The 19,880-nt window shown below is 36.0% G+C and overlaps 1 protein-coding gene across 1 annotated transcript; it reads right to left on the bottom strand.

Annotated features, from left to right (window-relative positions):
• Positions 1 to 2,148: 2,148 nt before the first annotated feature.
• Positions 2,149 to 18,478, bottom strand: capgb (capping protein (actin filament), gelsolin-like b). Its single transcript, XM_059532184.1, has 9 exons — positions 18,372 to 18,478; positions 8,919 to 9,114; positions 7,194 to 7,348; positions 6,725 to 6,886; positions 6,073 to 6,222; positions 5,561 to 5,647; positions 5,259 to 5,391; positions 2,550 to 2,641; positions 2,149 to 2,258 (listed from the first exon to the last, which is right to left on the bottom strand). Exons 2-9 carry the CDS (start codon positions 9,109 to 9,111, stop codon positions 2,193 to 2,195), a joined length of 1,038 nt encoding a protein of 345 aa, XP_059388167.1. The 5' UTR covers positions 9,112 to 9,114; positions 18,372 to 18,478; the 3' UTR covers positions 2,149 to 2,192.
• Positions 18,479 to 19,880: the final 1,402 nt, after the last annotated feature.

The following is a 19,880-nucleotide window of genomic DNA, read 5'->3' as shown; positions in this document are numbered from 1 at the left end:
TCACTTAAAATGGCCACTGCTCCTCAAGTAGACCATAATAAAGTAAGTATATTGTATGGATTCAGATAAAATGTTGAAAAAGAATGAGAAACTATGATATTAAAATAGGACATTAAAGAGACCTGAATGATGTCATTTCAGGTAAATTATGTCATATGGGTGGACCCTATTATGGGCGTAGAATGGACAGGGTTGAATTCAGTCAGAAGGACATACCTTTAAAGTCTGTTTTTTTCAATAATTTTTTTTTCATATCTTGCTTCTTTTTTTTTAAGAAAAACATGTTTAACAAGAAAGGAACAAATACATGTTTGATCAAAATTATATACACTGTTCACATTTAGATAATAACTTACTAAGTGCAAACTAAGTGAAGTGCTTCAGGGAGGTGGCAATAGACATTATTTTATGCTAAAAATTATTAAAATGCAACAATTATTATTTTTTGTCATAATAAGGGGCAGATCAAAGTATACTGAAATGCTTGTAACACTTAATTTTGGTGAACCATGTCTTTAAAAAGTCTGGGGGACTGAAACATTAGCCTACTGAATCCCAGGAATCACTCAGAAGTTCATGCATTTCATTATTTTTTCAATGTTGTTTGTTCACTAGCAAGTATAGGCTTTATAATAACAGCATAAATAAGTTGGCTAGTGATAATGGCATGTTGTGTAAATCACATGTTTGACCCTTTCAGAGGGAATGTTGATTATCTGCTCAAGCTGCTGAAGGCATGAACTTTATCCTAGTAACAGTTTTCACAATCTCAAATGAGTCAGGGTTGCCAGGTTTCGCAACAAAACCCGCCCAACTGCTACTTAAAATTAGCCCAATTGCGTTTCGACGGGGATCCTCCGGTAAAATTCGTATTCCAGGATATAAATATCACGTTATTGGGGGAGCTTAAACCCGCGGCAAAAGTGTTAAAGTGGTAAAGGACATTTTCCATATTTTAGTTAATGAATCCTTGGAAAAACAAAAACTAACTTTTTTAGCACGTGAACGTCTGTAAAAAAATATACATGGCACCTCAGTGATAACGTGTGCATCCGACCTGCACTAGAACGCTTTAAAACGCTTGAATGTTTAAATTGACAAGACTTAAAAAAAATATATAAAAAAAATAAAACATTTGCAGATTATCGATACGATCCGATTTGCCCCTAGAAGCGAGTGAACAATATGAATTAAGGAATGAATTTTATGTAACTATTCACGATAATCGTCAGGACGGTAATGCATTTTGGTAGACTGACTGGAAAACACAATGGAAACAGGACATTTAACTGTAAAGTGGAGTATTCTTATCAGCATATCAGTATAGTCTATTACACACTTACACTGATTTATGAGAAAAGTAGATGAACATTTTCTGAAGCCATGAGACAAATGTTATTCCTCCATTTATCCAAAGTTCCGATTTATGAAGCAAAACATCAAGAATAAAAAAGTTTTGTAGTTCATAAATAAAAATCATAATAAAAGAGTCCTCATAGCAGAGCAAGTTACATGTGTATTTAAGTTTACAATGAAATAAACCTGAAGCTGGTAAGCTCAGAATTCTTGTGACATGAGTTTATGTGGTAACATGCCCTAATAGACTGCACATGACCCTTATGACCTGCTGTAACTTCCATGTCATCTTATCTTACCTGTCTAAAGGGGAACTTAAGGGCATTAGCAGAACTGCACATCTAAAAAATAATTCCAGAACTCTCTGCAGTTTTTGCATATGCTTTTTTATTGCCATGCTCCAATTACGTACACAAAATTAGTAAAAAACAAAAAAAACAACTTGATTAAAGAGGAAAGCAGTCTGTGAAATTGCACATTGGCTTGAAAAATGATTATTAGCATTATTCTGATTTTAAGCATTATCTACTCAGTGTTTTGTTGTTATCAAGGTTGCAACCGTTTTAATTTCTAAATAGAATTAAGCAGAAATAAATCACAAGTTCTTAAAAATTTGTTTTTATCAATATAAACACCTTTTAAAATCATAAAAATATGGTAACAGACAAATAGTAAAGCCTCTCTCACTCATATGCATTATTGCTGCAACCTTCCATGAATAAAAGCGGATTTAATAAAACTGTACACTTGTTTATAATGTAGCAACGAAGTAAATTACAGTCTTTTGTCAGCTGGTTAAGTGCAGTTTATTCTCCGATCATGCAGTGAAATGCAGTTTAATTCCAGTTTTGGAAGAATTGTTTGAAGATAATGGTCTCTCTGCCCTGTGGCAAAATCTCCACCTGTAAGACAAAAATCATTTATAGATGATAGATTTATGGGGGTGGAGTCATGTTATAAAGTCAAGATTTTGAATTATTTTGCATAATGCCTCAAAAGACTGAAAGACAATGAACATAGAATAATACTTTTGTAGACCACTGCAAGATTACTTGCTGCATGAAGTTAGAACATAGATATTGTAAATCTAATTGTAAATCACTCACCCTCATTATAATAAGAATGTTATGTGCACAGAAACAAACAAAACTAAAAATCTGTTTGAGCAGCCAAACACAACAACATTAGCTGACCTGCGTTTTCATCTTGGGGTAATTCATTTGCTGGATGAAGTCGTCTGCCATTTTCAGAGCAGCCCTCTTCTCGTCTGCATTGGCTCCACTTCCTGACAAGAAAAAAATAAATACAAATAAAAATTTTATATATTACAGGAGTTGGACATTGAAACTGAAACACAAATAATGTTGGTGATTTCTTGGCTATATTTACAAATCCTGGTGGCCAGTATTCAATGATTGCATGTTCCACCAGTAAGAGCAGAGTGTGAAAGTTGAATTAGCAGAGCAATAGCACAGCTGTACATAAAATATTGCAATGCACACAACATAATGACATTTACAAAACAAAGACATAGAGTAAAAAAAAAAAAAAAAAAAAAGTGGACAAATTATTGTTGCGCATCTTGCTGGTGTATCTGTGACCAGGACAGAAAGTCTTTGTGTTGTATCAAGAGCCGCAGTATCCAAAGTGATGTCAGCATATCAACATGAAGCATAGGCACCGATTTATGTTTTTCTCCGTGGGTGCTCAAGGGCGCACGCCATTTAAAAAATAAAAAAAATAGACTAGGCTATTAAAAAAATATTGCATTTCAGAACCTTAGTCTAATGGACAGCGGCCGATACAAACACAACAGCGTCACTTCTCAAAAATACAAACAGGATTGGAGATGAAAAGTTTAACTGACACGTAACCGCTAATGCGTTCAGCTTCTTGGGAAATTAATGTTTTGTAAATATTGATTAAAAAACTATTGCGAAAGGACGGCGTTTCCATTAACCGATTGTTGCGACTAAAATAATGAGTTTCTGGGAATGTCTACCTCATTTATGTTTCGAGGTTTCTTTTGATAGTGGCATGCCTTTTCTTTGAGGTTTCGAATCCATTATTCATATAGGCTGAAAAAATATTTTTTTATTTTATGTATTTAACAAAGAACTCGTATTCTGTCCAAAAGTAGGCTACTTTTGTGTCCATTAGTTTTTCCTCTTTTAAACCGTATATAGGCCTATACTTGAGCAGAAAAATGTTCCCATTTAAACCCTGTTACGAACTTTAAGGAGTTTAGGGAATGTACCGTAACATTTACATATTAACGTACTGCTGGGTATGAAATGAGGTGGAAGAACATGACAGACAAAACTTTGAAAGAGAAAAAATACTGGACGTTTATTCACAAAAAGCCAAAGCCACTAGATCCAGTAAAATAACAATAATAATGTGCGCTATGTACAAGGTGAAAATGTAAACAAACAAACAATAAAATGGGAAAAGAACGAAAGCGGCGCCAAAGGAAAGAACAAAATATAAGAAAACAATCCTTAATCTAAACCTAATCTAACCAAAGCAAAATGTAGAAAATAAACCGAAATCTTCAGTGCAGTTTTTTTTATAAAAAATCTGTCCATTTTAGTCTGATTAATGATTAGTGATTACGGAAAGCAGTAAATGATTACATACTCGCACGGCACTGTATAGTGGGGGATGGGACGTTTTCAGAAACGCTGTGATTGGTGGATAGGATATGGAACATGCATGCGACTGGTTATGTCACTGTCACTGACAACAACATAACCAATCACAGTGTGGCAGACGCTTCATAGCGCCAACTGCAATGTCTAATTTTAAATAAATGTAGCCTACTGGCAGTCTGGCACTGGCACACGTGGGTGCTCATTTTCCGTGGGTGCTCGGTATTTTCCGTGGGTGCTCGAGCCCCGGAGCACCCACGGTATCGGCGCCTATGACATGAAGGACAAACCACATCCAACAGGAGTAACTGTCGACACAAGAGGAAGCTGTCTGAAAGTGATGTCCAGGTGCTAATCTGGATTGTATCCAAAAAACAAGAAACCAAAGCTGTTTTTTTTTCACAACTGCAGAATTAAATGTGCACCTCAGCTCTGCTGTTTCCACCAGAACTATTCATCAGGAGCTCAGCAGGGTCACTGTACATGGTCGGGCTGCTATAGCCAAACCTTTGGTCACTCGTGCCAGTGTCAAATGTTGGTTTCAATGGTGCCAGCAGTGGAAATCTTGGGTTGTGGACAATGTGAAACATGTATTGTTCGCTGATGAGTCCATCTTCACTCTCTTTCCCACATCTAGGAGAGTTATGGTGTGGAGAAGCCCCAAAGAAGCTTACCACCCGAACTGTTGCATGCCCAGAGTAAAGCATGGGGGTGGATCAGTGATGGTTTAGGAAGCAATATCATGGCATTCCCTAGGCCCAATACTTCTGCTAGATGAGGTGCATCACATTTTTTTAAAGTGGGCTCTTATGCTCACCAAGGCTGCATTTATTTGATCAAAATACAGTAAAAGTTTAAAATGCAATTTATTTCTGTGATTTCAAAGCAAAATTTTCAGCAGCCATCCCTTCAGTCTTGTCACGTTTCTTCAGAAATTCCAATCATTCCAGAATCATTCCAATATGCTGATTTGATGCTCAAGAAACAGTTATTTTATTATTGGTAGTATTAAACAAACGTTGAAAACGGTTGTCCTGCTCATCTTTTATTCATTTAGTTATTTTATTTTTTTAACTGATATATTTATGGGGGATTCTTTGATGATGTTCAAAAGAACAGCATTTATTTCGTAACACTGCACAGCACTGAGCAGTCTTTACTTATTCTTGCTGAATAAAAGGTATTAAATGCAGGCCAGACTGAACTAATTTAGCTGCATTCTAATTATTACACATACACAATTTTTCTTACCTTTCCAAACAAAGATTTTTCCATTGGCCCCATTGTCCAGGATAAAGCAGTCATCACGTACCAGCAAGTCCTTGGCAAATGGACTTTTCTCTGACACCTTGGTCAACTTCATTGACCCTGTTGCATCCGAAACCTATGAAGAATTTACCATTTTTATATATTGGATGCACATGAAATGGAATGACGAGGTATGTAATACTTTTTTAGGAATTTTGGATCACATAAATGGATGTGAGATATCTAACATCAAAATGCACATGTAATCCTCCACAATTTAGATGAATGTATACAAGTTGTGGTACCTTGTAGATGGAGGCAGAATTGGATGCATCTGCTTGGCTGTCTTCCTCTGGAGTGCTTTCTTTCAGCTCTGGCATTGCACCAAGAACCTTTTTATTGTAGCAGAAGAAAGAGGATTTTCACTTCAATTTGAATGCAAAAAAAAAAAAAAACTTTTTGATGACGCTGCTTACAGGTCTAAACCTCTACTTCATTTCAACAGACATTGAGCATTATATTTATAGCACTCTTAAAAAACTCTATAGTCTCCAGCCACCAATATTCTAATGATTCAGAAAAAGATGAATCACTGTCTGGCCTTGGTATGGAGATAGGAATGTGACTTTTTTTGTTAGTGTACCAAATGTACTTTAGTACCATTTGTTGTTTTCTTATAGGTACTGAGGGGATTTTTAGACAAGGAAACTGTGACAGGAGATGTCAGACTTATCAACCAGGGATTGAACTAGGAGTGCAGAGGACTGTCAAGCTAAAGAATCAGTGAAGGGAAGAGTTCAACAACAGATGTTGTTACCTGTAGCATTTCCTGTGTCTCCTCTCCCTCGTTGATGTTAGTGATCTGGGCTTTGCCGTGTCTTTCGGTGTCTCTGATCAGTGCGGCGATCTCCCTCACCTTCTGCTTCTCAAAGATGTTTGCCTGAGATCCTATCCATGACACAATCGTCTGCAGAATAAAAACATTTAAATGTTCATTTCAAATAAATGCTGCATGCTTTGACATTCTGTTGAAAGCTTTTTTGTGGGGTTCCAGCATCCAAATACTTTATTATTTGATCCAAAATTTAGGACAAACATTAAGATTGTAAAATATTAAAGTTTTCAAAAACTTTTATAATTTAATATTTATTCTAGCAATGGCAACGGTACATTTTCAGCAGCCTTCAGTGCCATGTGATCCTTCAGAAATGTTGATTTGGTGCTCAAGAAACAATCATCAACTAATTACCATCAGTGTTGAAAACACTGTAATCAATTTTATGACACTGATGGATAGAAATTTCAAAAGATACGCTTTTAAAATATAAACATTTTATAGTATTATAAAATGTCTTTACTGTCACGTAATCATTTCTTAAAAAAAAAAAGATCTTATTGACCCCAAATTTTTTTATCAAACTGTACAAACAGAGACATAATCAATAGACAATAGACATAAATACACAAACCTCGCCCAGGTCAAGTATAAAGCAGTCTCCTTTGTTAAAGCTCTGCCAGCTCAAATCCACTTCTTTGGCTCTTATGTTACGCTTCCCTTTGATTTGGTATAACCTCTGAACGGGTCCAGATCCAGACTGTGTTTTTCTGAAGCCAGACTCCACACCTCCCTCCTGCAGGAAAAAAAGTGTGACTATGCAAAGAAGAGCGCTCTTTATTACAGCATACAGTATAGCTGTAAATATCAGTTTTCTTTTATAACAAGTCGGTATACATCATTGGAGCAGTACCCTTTTAAATGCTACATATTATGTACACTTTAAGTTTACGATTCAATTTAAGACCATAATATGTACCTTTTAAAAGGTAAATAAGGTAAAAAAAAATTACCTTTTTTTCCCCTTAGGATACCACCCCAGTGGCAGCTTTATACTATTTTTCCTGTGCGGTTGTGTGTTATCATATTATCTGATTTCTCACCTTATAGCTGACACCTCGGGGGAAGAGGTTCATGAACTCTGGGGACTCGTAGCCTTGAACTTGCCGGTGCTGGACCGGATCTCCACCCAGGAAGTTATCCAGCTGTGTAGCCAGCATGGCACAAGCTACCTGCTCATCACGAGATGATTTCTCTCCTAAAAAGGTGAAAGAGGAAGAGAGAATGAATATATATTCAGTGTTTTCAACATAATATGGAATTCGCATAATTCAGTTTACAAACTTTCTCTTTTACATACCAATAAAGAGTCAGTGAAAACATAAGTGATTGAATTAGGCATAAAAGCTAAATGACTCTGTCAGCACGGTTGCCCCTGGAAATGCTGTGCGAGTGTGTTAACACTAACACAATTTTGCAAAATTCTGCCCTTTGTGAGATGCCACCAACGCAACCACTTCCTCTATCTGCACAATAGACTTTGAGCAACAGTTTTTTGGTCTGATAAACCCATAGACTGTAAAAGAAATATAAACCAGATGCTGAGCAGTTTGATCTACATGAAAAGCAGTTTGTATAGGACTGAACAATTAACAATTTTTTTTGCTGAACAAAGCACCGCCCTCTACTTTATAATGGTGAGGTTTTTTTTATGATCAATTTAAATTAAAATATATAACTATTTAAGCTTTTTACATTATAGTATATAATTTCAAGGATGTATACTTTTAAAAGACTTAAAACCATTCAATAAAAGCATGTTTCAAAAGTTAAATTGTGAATGCATACATTTAAAAATGTTTGTATTTGTTTTCCATGCGAATTATACTTGAGTCAATTAAATTTGCTATTGAAAAAGGTTTATTATTTATTTATTTATTTAATTAATTCATGTCCCCGAATTTTACACAGCAGCTAAAACAACTGTGATCTCAACTAGAATCATCAAGATTGTTTTCTTACCTTAAATAGATAGCTCACAAAAATGAAAACTGTCATTTACTCACTCTCAAGTTGTTTCAAGTTTCTTCTGTTAAGCACAAAAGAAGACACTTCTGAAGAATGTAGGTGTAATGTAACCAAACAGTTGACGGTATCCACTGACTTTCATTGTATTTTTATTTACCCCATACTATGGAAGTCAATGGCTACTGTCAACTGTTTGGTAACCAACATTCTTCAAAATATCTTAATTTGTGCTTAACAAAAGAAAGGAAAAAAAACTCATACAAGTTTGGAACAACTTGAGGTCGAGTTCATTTTCAGGAACTCATTTTCAGAGGAACTCTCTCCTTAATTAAGCAGCCTTGGGTTGTGGCAGAGCCAGAAAATTAACTCATTGCGCAATGTACACATACTTCAAGAGGTCTGTAGATGTTTATAACATGGTCGTACATGTAGAAGGTTCATGAATGAATTTATTTTGGGGTTATGAACTCAGACCAGGTATTCTGAGTAATGAAGTGATGGGGGTGTTTATGGATGAGGCATGGCTAACGAGAATGCAGGAGAGAAGAAGGCTCATCATGCTGACAACCAGCTTAGTGTTACCTAAAGCACTGGATAAGACAATAGACACATCTTCAGTCCCTTTAAAACCATCATCATGATAAAAATAAAAAAATAATTAATTAGTTACATTAGATATTACTATTAAAACTATGAAATAATGTCACCCTACACACTGAATGTGTCTAACCTGTGTCTTTCAGACAGCACCGGAAGTGACGAAATGTACCAACAGAGCAAATCAGCAGCTATCATCTTACCAATCCACATGTGGAGGTCTGCTCCCTGGTCACCCCGGTTATCCAGCACAAGGTAGGAGTCACCATTGAAGAAAGCCCCCACCTCAGCTTGGGCCAAAGGAACAGCCTTCATCTTCTCTACTCGCCAACATCTCAGTCCCGGCTGTCTGATCTCATCTTTAAACTGTCCTGGAGCGGCCTGGAATGGGAGCATTCTGCAGAGAAACAGAAAAGCGGTGAGAAAGTGAGGATGAAAAAAAGTCAATAATAAATAAAGTCTCCAAAAAAACTACAGTCAGGAAACTGTACTAATTTCAGTAAAATAATTATTTTACATTGAAATGTGTTTTGAAAGCAAATATAATTGCCTTTGTTTCCCGGCTCTGCTTCTAGAGTACTCCAGTGATGAGTACCCTAATGAGTGAATGAGTTGATTCAGGAGTGTTAAATAGTACTCCAGTGATGAGTACCCTAATGAGTGAATGAGTTGATTCAGGAGTGTTAAATAGTACTCCAGTGATGAGTACCCTAACGAGTGGATGAGTTGATTCAGGAGTGTTAAATAGTACTCTAGTGATGATTACCCTAATGAGTGGATGAGTTGACTCAGGAGTTAAATAGTACTCCAGTGATGAGTACCCTAATGAGTGGATGAGTTGATTCAGGAGTGTTAAATAGTACTCTAGTGATGATTACCCTAATGAGTGGATGAGTTGACTCAGGAGTTAAATAGTACTCCAGTGATGAGTACCCTAATGAGTGAATGAGTTGATTCAGGAGTGTTAAATAGTACTCCAGTGATGAGTACCCTAATGAGTGAATGAGTTGATTCAGGAGTGTTAAATAGTACTCCAGTGATGAGTACCCTAATGAGTGGATGAGTTGACTCAGGAGTTAAATAGTACTCCAGTGATGAGTACCCTAATGAGTGGATGAGTTGATTCAGGAGTGTTAAATAGTACTCTAGTGATGATTACCCTAATGAGTGGATGAGTTGACTCAGGAGTTAAATAGTACTCCAGTGATGAGTACCCTAATGAGTGAATGAGTTGATTCAGGAGTGTTAAATAGTACTCCAGTGATGAGTACCCTAACGAGTGGATGAGTTGATTCAGGAGTGTTAAATAGTACTCTAGTGATGATTACCCTAATGAGTGGATGAGTTGACTCAGGAGTTAAATAGTACTCCAGTGATGAGTACCCTAATGAGTGGATGAGTTGATTCAGGAGTTAAATAGTACTCCAGTGATGAGTACCCTAACGAGTGGATGAGTTGATTCAGGAGTGTTAAATAGTACTCTAGTGATGATTACCCTAATGAGTGGATGAGTTGACTCAGGAGTTAAATAGTACTCCAGTGATGAGTACCCTAATGAGTGGATGAGTTGATTCAGGAGTGTTAAATAGTACTCCAGTGATGATTACCCTAATGAGTGGATGAGTTGATTCAGGAGTTAAATAGTACTCCAGTGATGAGTACCCTAATGAGTGGATGAGTTGATTCAGGAGTGTTAAATAGTACTCTAGTGATGATTACCCTAATGAGTGGATGAGTTGGTTCAGGAGTGTTAAATAGTACTCTAGTGATGATTACCCTAATGAGTGGATGAGTTGATTCAGGAGTGTTAAATAGTACTCTAGTGATGATTACCCTAATGAGTGGATGAGTTGATTCAGGAGTGTTAAATAGTACTCCAGTGATGATTACCCTAATGAGTGGATGAGTTGATTCAGGAGTTAAATAGTACTCCAGTGATGAGTACCCTAATGAGTGGATGAGTTGATTCAGGAGTGTTAAATAGTACTCTAGTGATGATTACCCTAATGAGTGGATGAGTTGGTTCAGGAGTGTTAAATAGTACTCTAGTGATGATTACCCTAATGAGTGGATGAGTTGGTCCAGGAGTGTTAAATAGTACTCCAGTGATGAGTACCCTAATGAGTGGATGAGTTGATTCAGGAGTTAAATAGTACTCCAGTGATGAGTACCCTAATGAGTGGATGAGTTGGTTCAGGAGTGTTAAATAGTACTCTAGTGATGATTACCCTAATGAGTGGATGAGTTGGTTCAGGAGTGTTGAATAAGGAAGGCTTGCCAAGTAAACAGGTTAGGAATCATTGGCCACCTGGAAGGATAGTCATTGGAATGGCATAAAACTGCCATATAATGATACATATTATTTTGTTATTTTTTTTAAACCAATTCTGTAAAAAAAATATTCAGTAATAAATTAAGTCTCTTATGAGAACAACACATACTGCATATGTTTCTTTAACAGGAAATGTTTCTTTTCTCACATTACTGTACATTTCAACAAGATTTTTTCTTCTTCACATGCTGACGTACAGCTTGTTTTTCTGGGCTGATGGCTACTCCACTATAGCTCTACTCCTCTCACTAATTTGCCAACAGAGCTATCAGTTAAAGACTGTTGTTATCTGATTGGTTCTTTGACCTGTCAATAGCTTGACTGCCAAAACACATAATCTGGATTCTGGAAATCTGTTTGTTTAGACACCACAGCATAATGGCAGAACAGTTCACACATAAAAACATATGTAGATTCCAGCATACTGCTGCCAAAGAAACACTCAAGACAATAAGGATGTAACAGCCTTAGGATGAAGAATTCAACAACAGACTTTTGGTTCCTCCAAAGATTTTTATGTTGTTAAGCTGCTTAAACTCAGTTATCAATATTAATAGTCTGCTTATCTTATTATCTTATCAAATGCTTTAACTAGTAAGGAAACCAAACTAAATCAATCATTGGGGATATTAGATAGCATATCATCTTTGACAGGCATGCGGATTTACAGCATAAGTAATGGCTTTGCAAATAAATGGGCATGGTGTAAATAAATCAATCAATCAGTCTAATTAGGCTCCTCTTGTGATGGTCTGAAACTCAGAGGAGCTCTAGAACAGAGCTGCATTACTGCACTCTCATGTAAAGAAGAGCCTTCAGAGGCCCATGTTATCTAATGTCACTCTAAGACATTCTAAAGAAAGCCAGACATGTACAGTTTCACAATGCCAAAGAATATTTTCACATAGTCAATGTTGTGAACACAAATGGCTATGACAGAATTAAAAGATGCTACTCATCCCTTTTTATTTGTTAATTCGTTGCAACATTTGCTGTTTACTCACCATTCAGACATGGCACCTCATAGACTACAAGGAAGCACTAGCAGAGAACTACCCCCTCATTAATTTTATGAATCAGCTTTGGCTTCTCCTAGTTCATCACTTTATGATACAAATTTTATGATCAGTTTTAAGAATTTACGAGATACAGTATATTTAAAATCCACTAGTTAGTAAGCATTTGTCATTTCTAAAGGTGATTTAATGAGAAAGAAGAAGTGAGTCAGACAGTTAGTCAGACATAAAACCTCATCAAAACCTTTTCAAACTGATCATATGATGAAGTGTGGTAGAACACATAGAGATTTTGTTTACATTAAGCGTATCTATTAAGCTATTAATCTGATTAGACAGAAGTTATATGTGCCCTCCATGTCATAAACAAACAGCTCCACCTCACTGAGTGCTTTAACACCCCACACTCACATTACAGCAAGGTGTGAAACAGGAATTAATTCTGGCTAATCATGTAAACAGATCTTAAAGTGTCTCTAAGTGGTCAAAAAATGTGTTTGACACACACAACTACAGTGAGTCATGCGAAACCACAGAGTGTGGAACATACAAGCTGGCACACACACACACACACACACACACGAACACACACGAACACACACACACACACACACACACACAATCTCCCAAAAATAACAATTGGGAAAGACTAGGGCCTGATCCACTTTACTGTCTGAATTGAAACAGGAAGCAACCCCCATTCAATAAAAAATAGCAGACATGGACCTAATGATTCCTTGGTCATTACCTTTCAGAATCAATGTAGTTAATTCAAATCATAACTTCTATAATAAAAAGGCTCACCCAAATATAAAATAAAACAATTTGATATAAAATAGGAAAATTAAACATTTATTAAGTGAAATTTTCTGCAACAGCACCACCAAGTGGAATTTCAAAAATAATGTTCCGTGAAAAATCGCATAATGTCTATCTGTCCGAATTATTCCATTAAAAAGTATGTGAAAATGGCACATGAAAAGAGTAGTATGTCTAAATTCATAATATTTACAAATAGTAGATGAAAAGTACCACGATACTTCCGGCGAGATTTCTGAAGTCAATGGCCTTGTCCCATATCGCACCTTTAACCCTTGCGTGACGTAATGCCGATTTGACTGTCGGTAGAAGTGCACATAACAGCCGCAAATGGGGCGTTTGCGAGCACGCTTCTAAAAGCTAAAATAGTGAATGGGACAACCTACGGTCTTGTGGACTTACTGACACAAGTATGCAGCGGTCTGCAAGATCGTAAGTGCACATGAAGTAGCTATTTGGGACAGGTCCATTCTTCAACACAGAAGTACGCCTATGGGCGAGACTTCCAGTTCATTAGCCTCTCTAGGGAAGTAACGAGATGAATAACAATGTGTAGTAAACAGTAAAATAGTTTGCACTACAAACCAGTATGTTTATAATTACAGTAAGATAATACAATAAAATATCATAGTAAGACACACCAATCTGCAATATAGAACGTAGAATCCAGACCCACAAAATATACAAATGGCCATGCCCACACAACTGACACCTAATATGGCAATGAAAACATGATGGATGTAGTACTGTACATCTTATTTTAATTCATACTACACACATTCATAGAACATACTTTTTAACTATAGCGAGGTTCTCTACAAATGTAGTACCTATTCAGAGAGTATGCAAATTCGGACACAGCTCCAGAGTATGTACTACGATTTAGGTAGCCTATAACTACATTGTTACTTCAAAAAAAATAAAAAATAAAGTATGTCTGTTGTATGATTGCAATCCAGATGTACTACTGTACATCCACCATGTTGCTAGTGCAAAGTTGTCCATTAAATTTTGGACTAATTTGGGCATACTAATTTAACACACTACTTTTCATTTGCAATAGTGGAGAGGTATTCATGTTCCAACACTAGGATTGTTTTCAGACATGTTTCCTAAACACTCCTCCCGTTTTCCCATTGGTCAACAAACAAACAATGCTGCCCCCTCTGCCACGCCATTGGTTGAATGGATGTCACTGTTCTGAGCTCAGCATGATTCAAGATTCAGTGCCACATTTGGACTTAAGTTCAGTCTATAAATGGGTCACTTGTCATTTTCTCTATGTATTAAGTTGTGTATACATAGATTGAAAAAATACAATTTTAAATAGTGATCACCAATATTAGGACTGCACTGAAAACAGTAGTATGCTATCTACTAAAGAACAGCATGAAATATGAAAAACATACAGGTAGATCGCAGGATAGTGGAACGAGGGCCCATGAGCATAATGTGAAGACAGTTCATAGTCTTCCTTGATAAGTAAAGAGCGCACTCGAAACTAAGAAACACACTTCTCCACTTAACTGTAAAACTCCTTCGGCCTGCTCCGGCATGCTTTCTGAGTCCGGCTCCATTCTGCCTGTTCCAGTGTGTGTGTGTGTGAGTTTACCTGGCCTGGTTAGCTTATATGTGTCCAGTAACTAGACACGGGGCAATAATCCGAGCGGCCCTGCCGAGGACGCCCCACAGCGAGGAGAGTCAGGTTGCCTGACAAACGCTAAACACTGGTGTGATAATTACTGCAAGGCACCATCCATCTTTCTTCCTCTCATCAGAGGGAGTTGATGGAGGAAACACGGAAACACATAGCTTTTGTTTCTAAGACAAAAAGTTGGAAATTTCAGAAGCTCTGAACCAGTGATAGAACCATGCACAAAACTATTACCAAGTCGAAACAATTATTAGTTTTGACACCATTCTGGATCACCATATTAATTAGCTGACATTTTATACTTTTCTTTGTATAAAAATTTCTGTAATATATATATATATATATATATATTACAGAAATTTTTATACAAAAAAAAAGTATAAAATGTCAGCTAATTAATATGGTGATCCAGAATGGTGTCAAAATGAATGATTTTGAATGTTGTATTTTCCGGACTATAATTCGCACTTTTTTTCATAGTTTGGCTGGTCCTGCCACTTATAGTCAGGTGCGACTTATTTATCAAAATTAATTTGACATGAACCGAGAGAAATGAACCAAGAGAAATTAACCAATAGAAAACATTACCGTCTACAGCCGCGAGAGGGCGCTCTATGCTGCTCTGTGCTCCTGTAGTCTACACTGAAAACATAGAGCGCCCTCTCGCGGCTGGAGACGGTAATGTTTTCTTGGTGCTTGGTTCTAAATAAATGTGACTTATAGTCCAGTGCGACTTATATGTTTTTTTCCTCATCATGACGTATTTTTGGACTGATGCAACTTATACTCAGGTGCGACTTATAGTCCGAAAAATACGATATATATATATATATATATATATATATATATATATTTTTTTTTTTTTTTTATCAACTTTAGGTTACTATGAACTTGGCCTATTGGCTCATAAACTTTCGAAACATATGCAAATGACCAGTCAATGTAGACCAAAAATGATGGTTTCCAGAAAATATGAATCAGTAGAAGAACCATACGCAAAACTATTACCAAGTTAAGACAGTTATTCATTTATAATTTTAGTTTTAATTATGATTTATTAATTTTAACAACAGTTTTTGTGGCTCGCCCAGCTAATTTCCTGAAATTTCTATACTTTTTTTTTCCATTTTACCAACACATTGTAGGTCAGTGTAGCTTATTGAAATGATCACAGCATTACTACATAACATAGAGAAAACAAATGAAGATAAACAGTAAAATAAGAAGAGTGAGATGAAAAAAACAGATAAAAGAGGTTGATAAGGCAAACTGATAAATAATCTGTTGTATAACCTATATTTCTTTACACAAAGACATGCAAGTAAATCGTGAACAGATAAATTGCAAGAGACAAAGGTGGAGGCATAAAAATCATGATCATGACTTCCTAAAGAACTGCAAGCAAAGTGTTATCAAACAACAGTCACTCTATGGAGTATTTTTTTATTGTACAAGAAAAGACACTTTTCCTATAAGTATTTCATTTTATATGCTCACCATGTACTCTATTTAAAGAATTTGAGTCAAGATCAAGATCTGCGAAATATTTAACTAACTTTTATGTTTGAAGTGTTAATGAGCAGCAAACATGTTTTCAAATCGAACCCCTTGAGCGCACATTTACTTTAAGAAAAAGCTAGAAATTTAATTTTATTATAGAAGTTATGATTTGAATTAACTACATTGATTCTGAAAGGTAATGACCAAGGAATCATTAGGTCCATGTCTGCTATTTTTTATTGAATGGGGGTTGCTTCCTGTTTCAATTCAGACAGTAAAGTGGATCAGGCCCTAGTCTTTCCCAATTGTTATTTTTTGGAGATTGTGTGTGTGTGTGTGTGTGTGTGTGTTCGTGTGTGTGTGTTCGTGTGTGTTCGTGTGTGTGTGTGTGTGTGTGTGCCAGCTTGTATGTTCCACACTCTGTGGTTTCGCATGACTCACTGTAGTTGTGTGTGTCAAACACATTTTTTGACCACTTAGAGACACTTTAAGATCTGTTTACATGATTAGCCAGAATTAATTCCTGTTTCACACCTTGCTGTAATGTGAGTGTGGGGTGTTAAAGCACTCAGTGAGGTGGAGCTGTTTGTTTATGACATGGAGGGCACATATAACTTCTGTCTAATCAGATTAATAGCTTTCTAGCTATCACATAGCTTTTGTTTCTAAGACAAAAAGTTGGAAATTTCAGAAGCTCTGAACCAGTGATAGAACCATGCACAAAACTATTACCAAGTCGAAACAATTATTAGTTTTGACACCATTCTGGATCACCATATTAATTAGCTGACATTTTATACTTTTCTTTGTATAAAAATTTCTGTAATATATATATATATATATATATATATATATATATATTACAGAAATTTTTATACAAAAAAAAAGTATAAAATGTCAGCTAATTAATATGGTGATCCAGAATGGTGTCAAAATGAATGATTTTGAATGTTGTATTTTCCGGACTATAATTCGCACTTTTTTTCATAGTTTGGCTGGTCCTGCCACTTATAGTCAGGTGCGACTTATTTATCAAAATTAATTTGACATGAACCGAGAGAAATGAACCAAGAGAAATTAACCAATAGAAAACATTACCGTCTACAGCCGCGAGAGGGCGCTCTATGCTGCTCTGTGCTCCTGTAGTCTACACTGAAAACATAGAGCGCCCTCTCGCGGCTGGAGACGGTAATGTTTTCTTGGTGCTTGGTTCTAAATAAATGTGACTTATAGTCCAGTGCGACTTATATGTTTTTTTCCTCATCATGACGTATTTTTGGACTGATGCAACTTATACTCAGGTGCGACTTATAGTCCGAAAAATACGATATATATATATATATATATATATATATATATATATATATATTTTTTTTTTTTTTATCAACTTTAGGTTACTATGAACTTGGCCTATTGGCTCATAAACTTTCGAAACATATGCAAATGACCAGTCAATGTAGACCAAAAATGATGGTTTCCAGAAAATATGAATCAGTAGAAGAACCATACGCAAAACTATTACCAAGTTAAGACAGTTATTCATTTATAATTTTAGTTTTAATTATGATTTATTAATTTTAACAACAGTTTTTGTGGCTCGCCCAGCTAATTTCCTGAAATTTCTATACTTTTTTTTTCCATTTTACCAACACATTGTAGGTCAGTGTAGCTTATTGAAATGATCACAGCATTACTACATAACATAGAGAAAACAAATGAAGATAAACAGTAAAATAAGAAGAGTGAGATGAAAAAAACAGATAAAAGAGGTTGATAAGGCAAACTGATAAATAATCTGTTGTATAACCTATATTTCTTTACACAAAGACATGCAAGTAAATCGTGAACAGATAAATTGCAAGAGACAAAGGTGGAGGCATAAAAATCATGATCATGACTTCCTAAAGAACTGCAAGCAAAGTGTTATCAAACAACAGTCACTCTATGGAGTATTTTTTTATTGTACAAGAAAAGACACTTTTCCTATAAGTATTTCATTTTATATGCTCACCATGTACTCTATTTAAAGAATTTGAGTCAAGATCAAGATCTGCGAAATATTTAACTAACTTTTATGTTTGAAGTGTTAATGAGCAGCAAACATGTTTTCAAATCGAACCCCTTGAGCGCACATTTACTTTAAGAAAAAGCTAGAAAAAGCCTAAGCACTAAGTAGTGGAGCTCTGGGAGTGTCTCTCTTGCTTAAATTTCTCTCTGCTTTAAGTTCTTTTGCTCTAAAATGAATTTGGCAGAACAGTTTTTGCACAGCCTGGTTTTGAGGGTTATGCATGTATAACTTGTGAGTTTCTGAGGAGATTTACAGTGCTTACCTTGCTGCTGCTGCTGCTGAAGCTGGAGAACCCTGTAGAGTTTCGAGAAAGAAAGGAAGAGAATTTGTAGAGGAGACAAAATGTACCAAATCACTTCCTGCATTACTTCTGGCCCAGCCCCCTGGAATACACCCCCGCCTAACCAAACAGATGCCAAAAAATGAGGAAAAAAGGCAAAGGCACAGAGAGTGTCACTCACAGATTTGTTAATACTTCAACAAAAGCATGACCTGATTTGACTGAATTTGACTGCAAGAAGACGTAGACTGTGTGGACCGAAGGAGAAGAAAATATCTAAAAATCTGATTTAGCCTGAGGGTTTTCTCCTGTTACATACATGAGTCACACCCAGTCTGTCACAAAACATTCGTTATAATGTCAGGGCTTGTCCATGAAAACAACACAAATTAATGTAATACATAATAATACATTGTCATAGCTAAAAGTTGTCAACTTTAAAAAAATGCAGCACTTAACGGATGTGACTGACTGCATTCGCTAACTCAGACTTTCAAAAGAGCACAGGAAATCCAGGGGCATGTCTGTGGTTTCAGTGGTTTATTGAAAACAAGAACCTGTGAGGCTCAAAATACCTTGGAATACAATCTTATGTGAAGACATACACAAATTGCACATCTTCATTTAGAAATTCAAAATAGGAAATTTGTTAAATAAACATAAAAAATGAAGGGGTGTATTTATTGAAAACTCTTTTCCTATACATTTGACAGACTGTAAAACAGAAGTGTATCCTAAACACACAGCCCATTGAATCACAAGTCATGTGTTACCAAACTGAAGTGAACAACAATCTGCAGTTTAGCAATTCTTTTCAATACGGCATTGTGCTACAAGACACTTCTGCAAAACTTTGACATTTAAGAAAATGAAGTCTAAGCCTTAAAGGTTTAGTTCACCCAAAAATGAAAAGGCGGTAACACTTTAGAATAGGTAACACTTGTTAACTACGACATTTCTCTCAATAAATACTTAATTTGCTGCTTATTAATAGTAAGGTAGTTGTTAGGTTTGGGTATGTAGAATATGGTCAAGTAGAATAAGGCATTAATATGTTCTTAACTAGCACTAATACATGGCTAATATTCTAGTAATGTGCATGCTAATAAGCAACTAATAGGTGTTATCTATTCTAAAGTGTTACTGAAAAGGCTTTAATTACTCACCCTCATGTTTTTCCAAACCCTTAATGTTCATCTTCAAAGCACAAAACAAGATATATTTGATTAAATAAAATACCACAAAGAAACGTGCTGCTGCAGTTTTCACACGCAGCAATGAAACGCTGCTGATTTTTATGTTCAAAACAAAACATTCTTGTAGCTTTGTAAAGTTATAGTTGAACCACTGTTGTCACATGGATTTTAATCATGTTCTTACTACGTTTCTTGGTCTGGGAACAGTTCTGTCACATTGCGGTCTATGAGGGTCAGAAAGCTCTTGGATTTCCAAAAAAAATAAATCTTAATGTGTTCTTAATGAGTCATAACAATATG

This window comes from Carassius carassius, chromosome 40 (assembly GCF_963082965.1).
Source record: "Carassius carassius chromosome 40, fCarCar2.1, whole genome shotgun sequence".
Taxonomy (NCBI): domain Eukaryota; kingdom Metazoa; phylum Chordata; class Actinopteri; order Cypriniformes; family Cyprinidae; genus Carassius; species Carassius carassius.
Note: the sequence above shows the minus strand (reverse complement) of the source record. Positions and strands in the feature narration are given on the sequence as shown.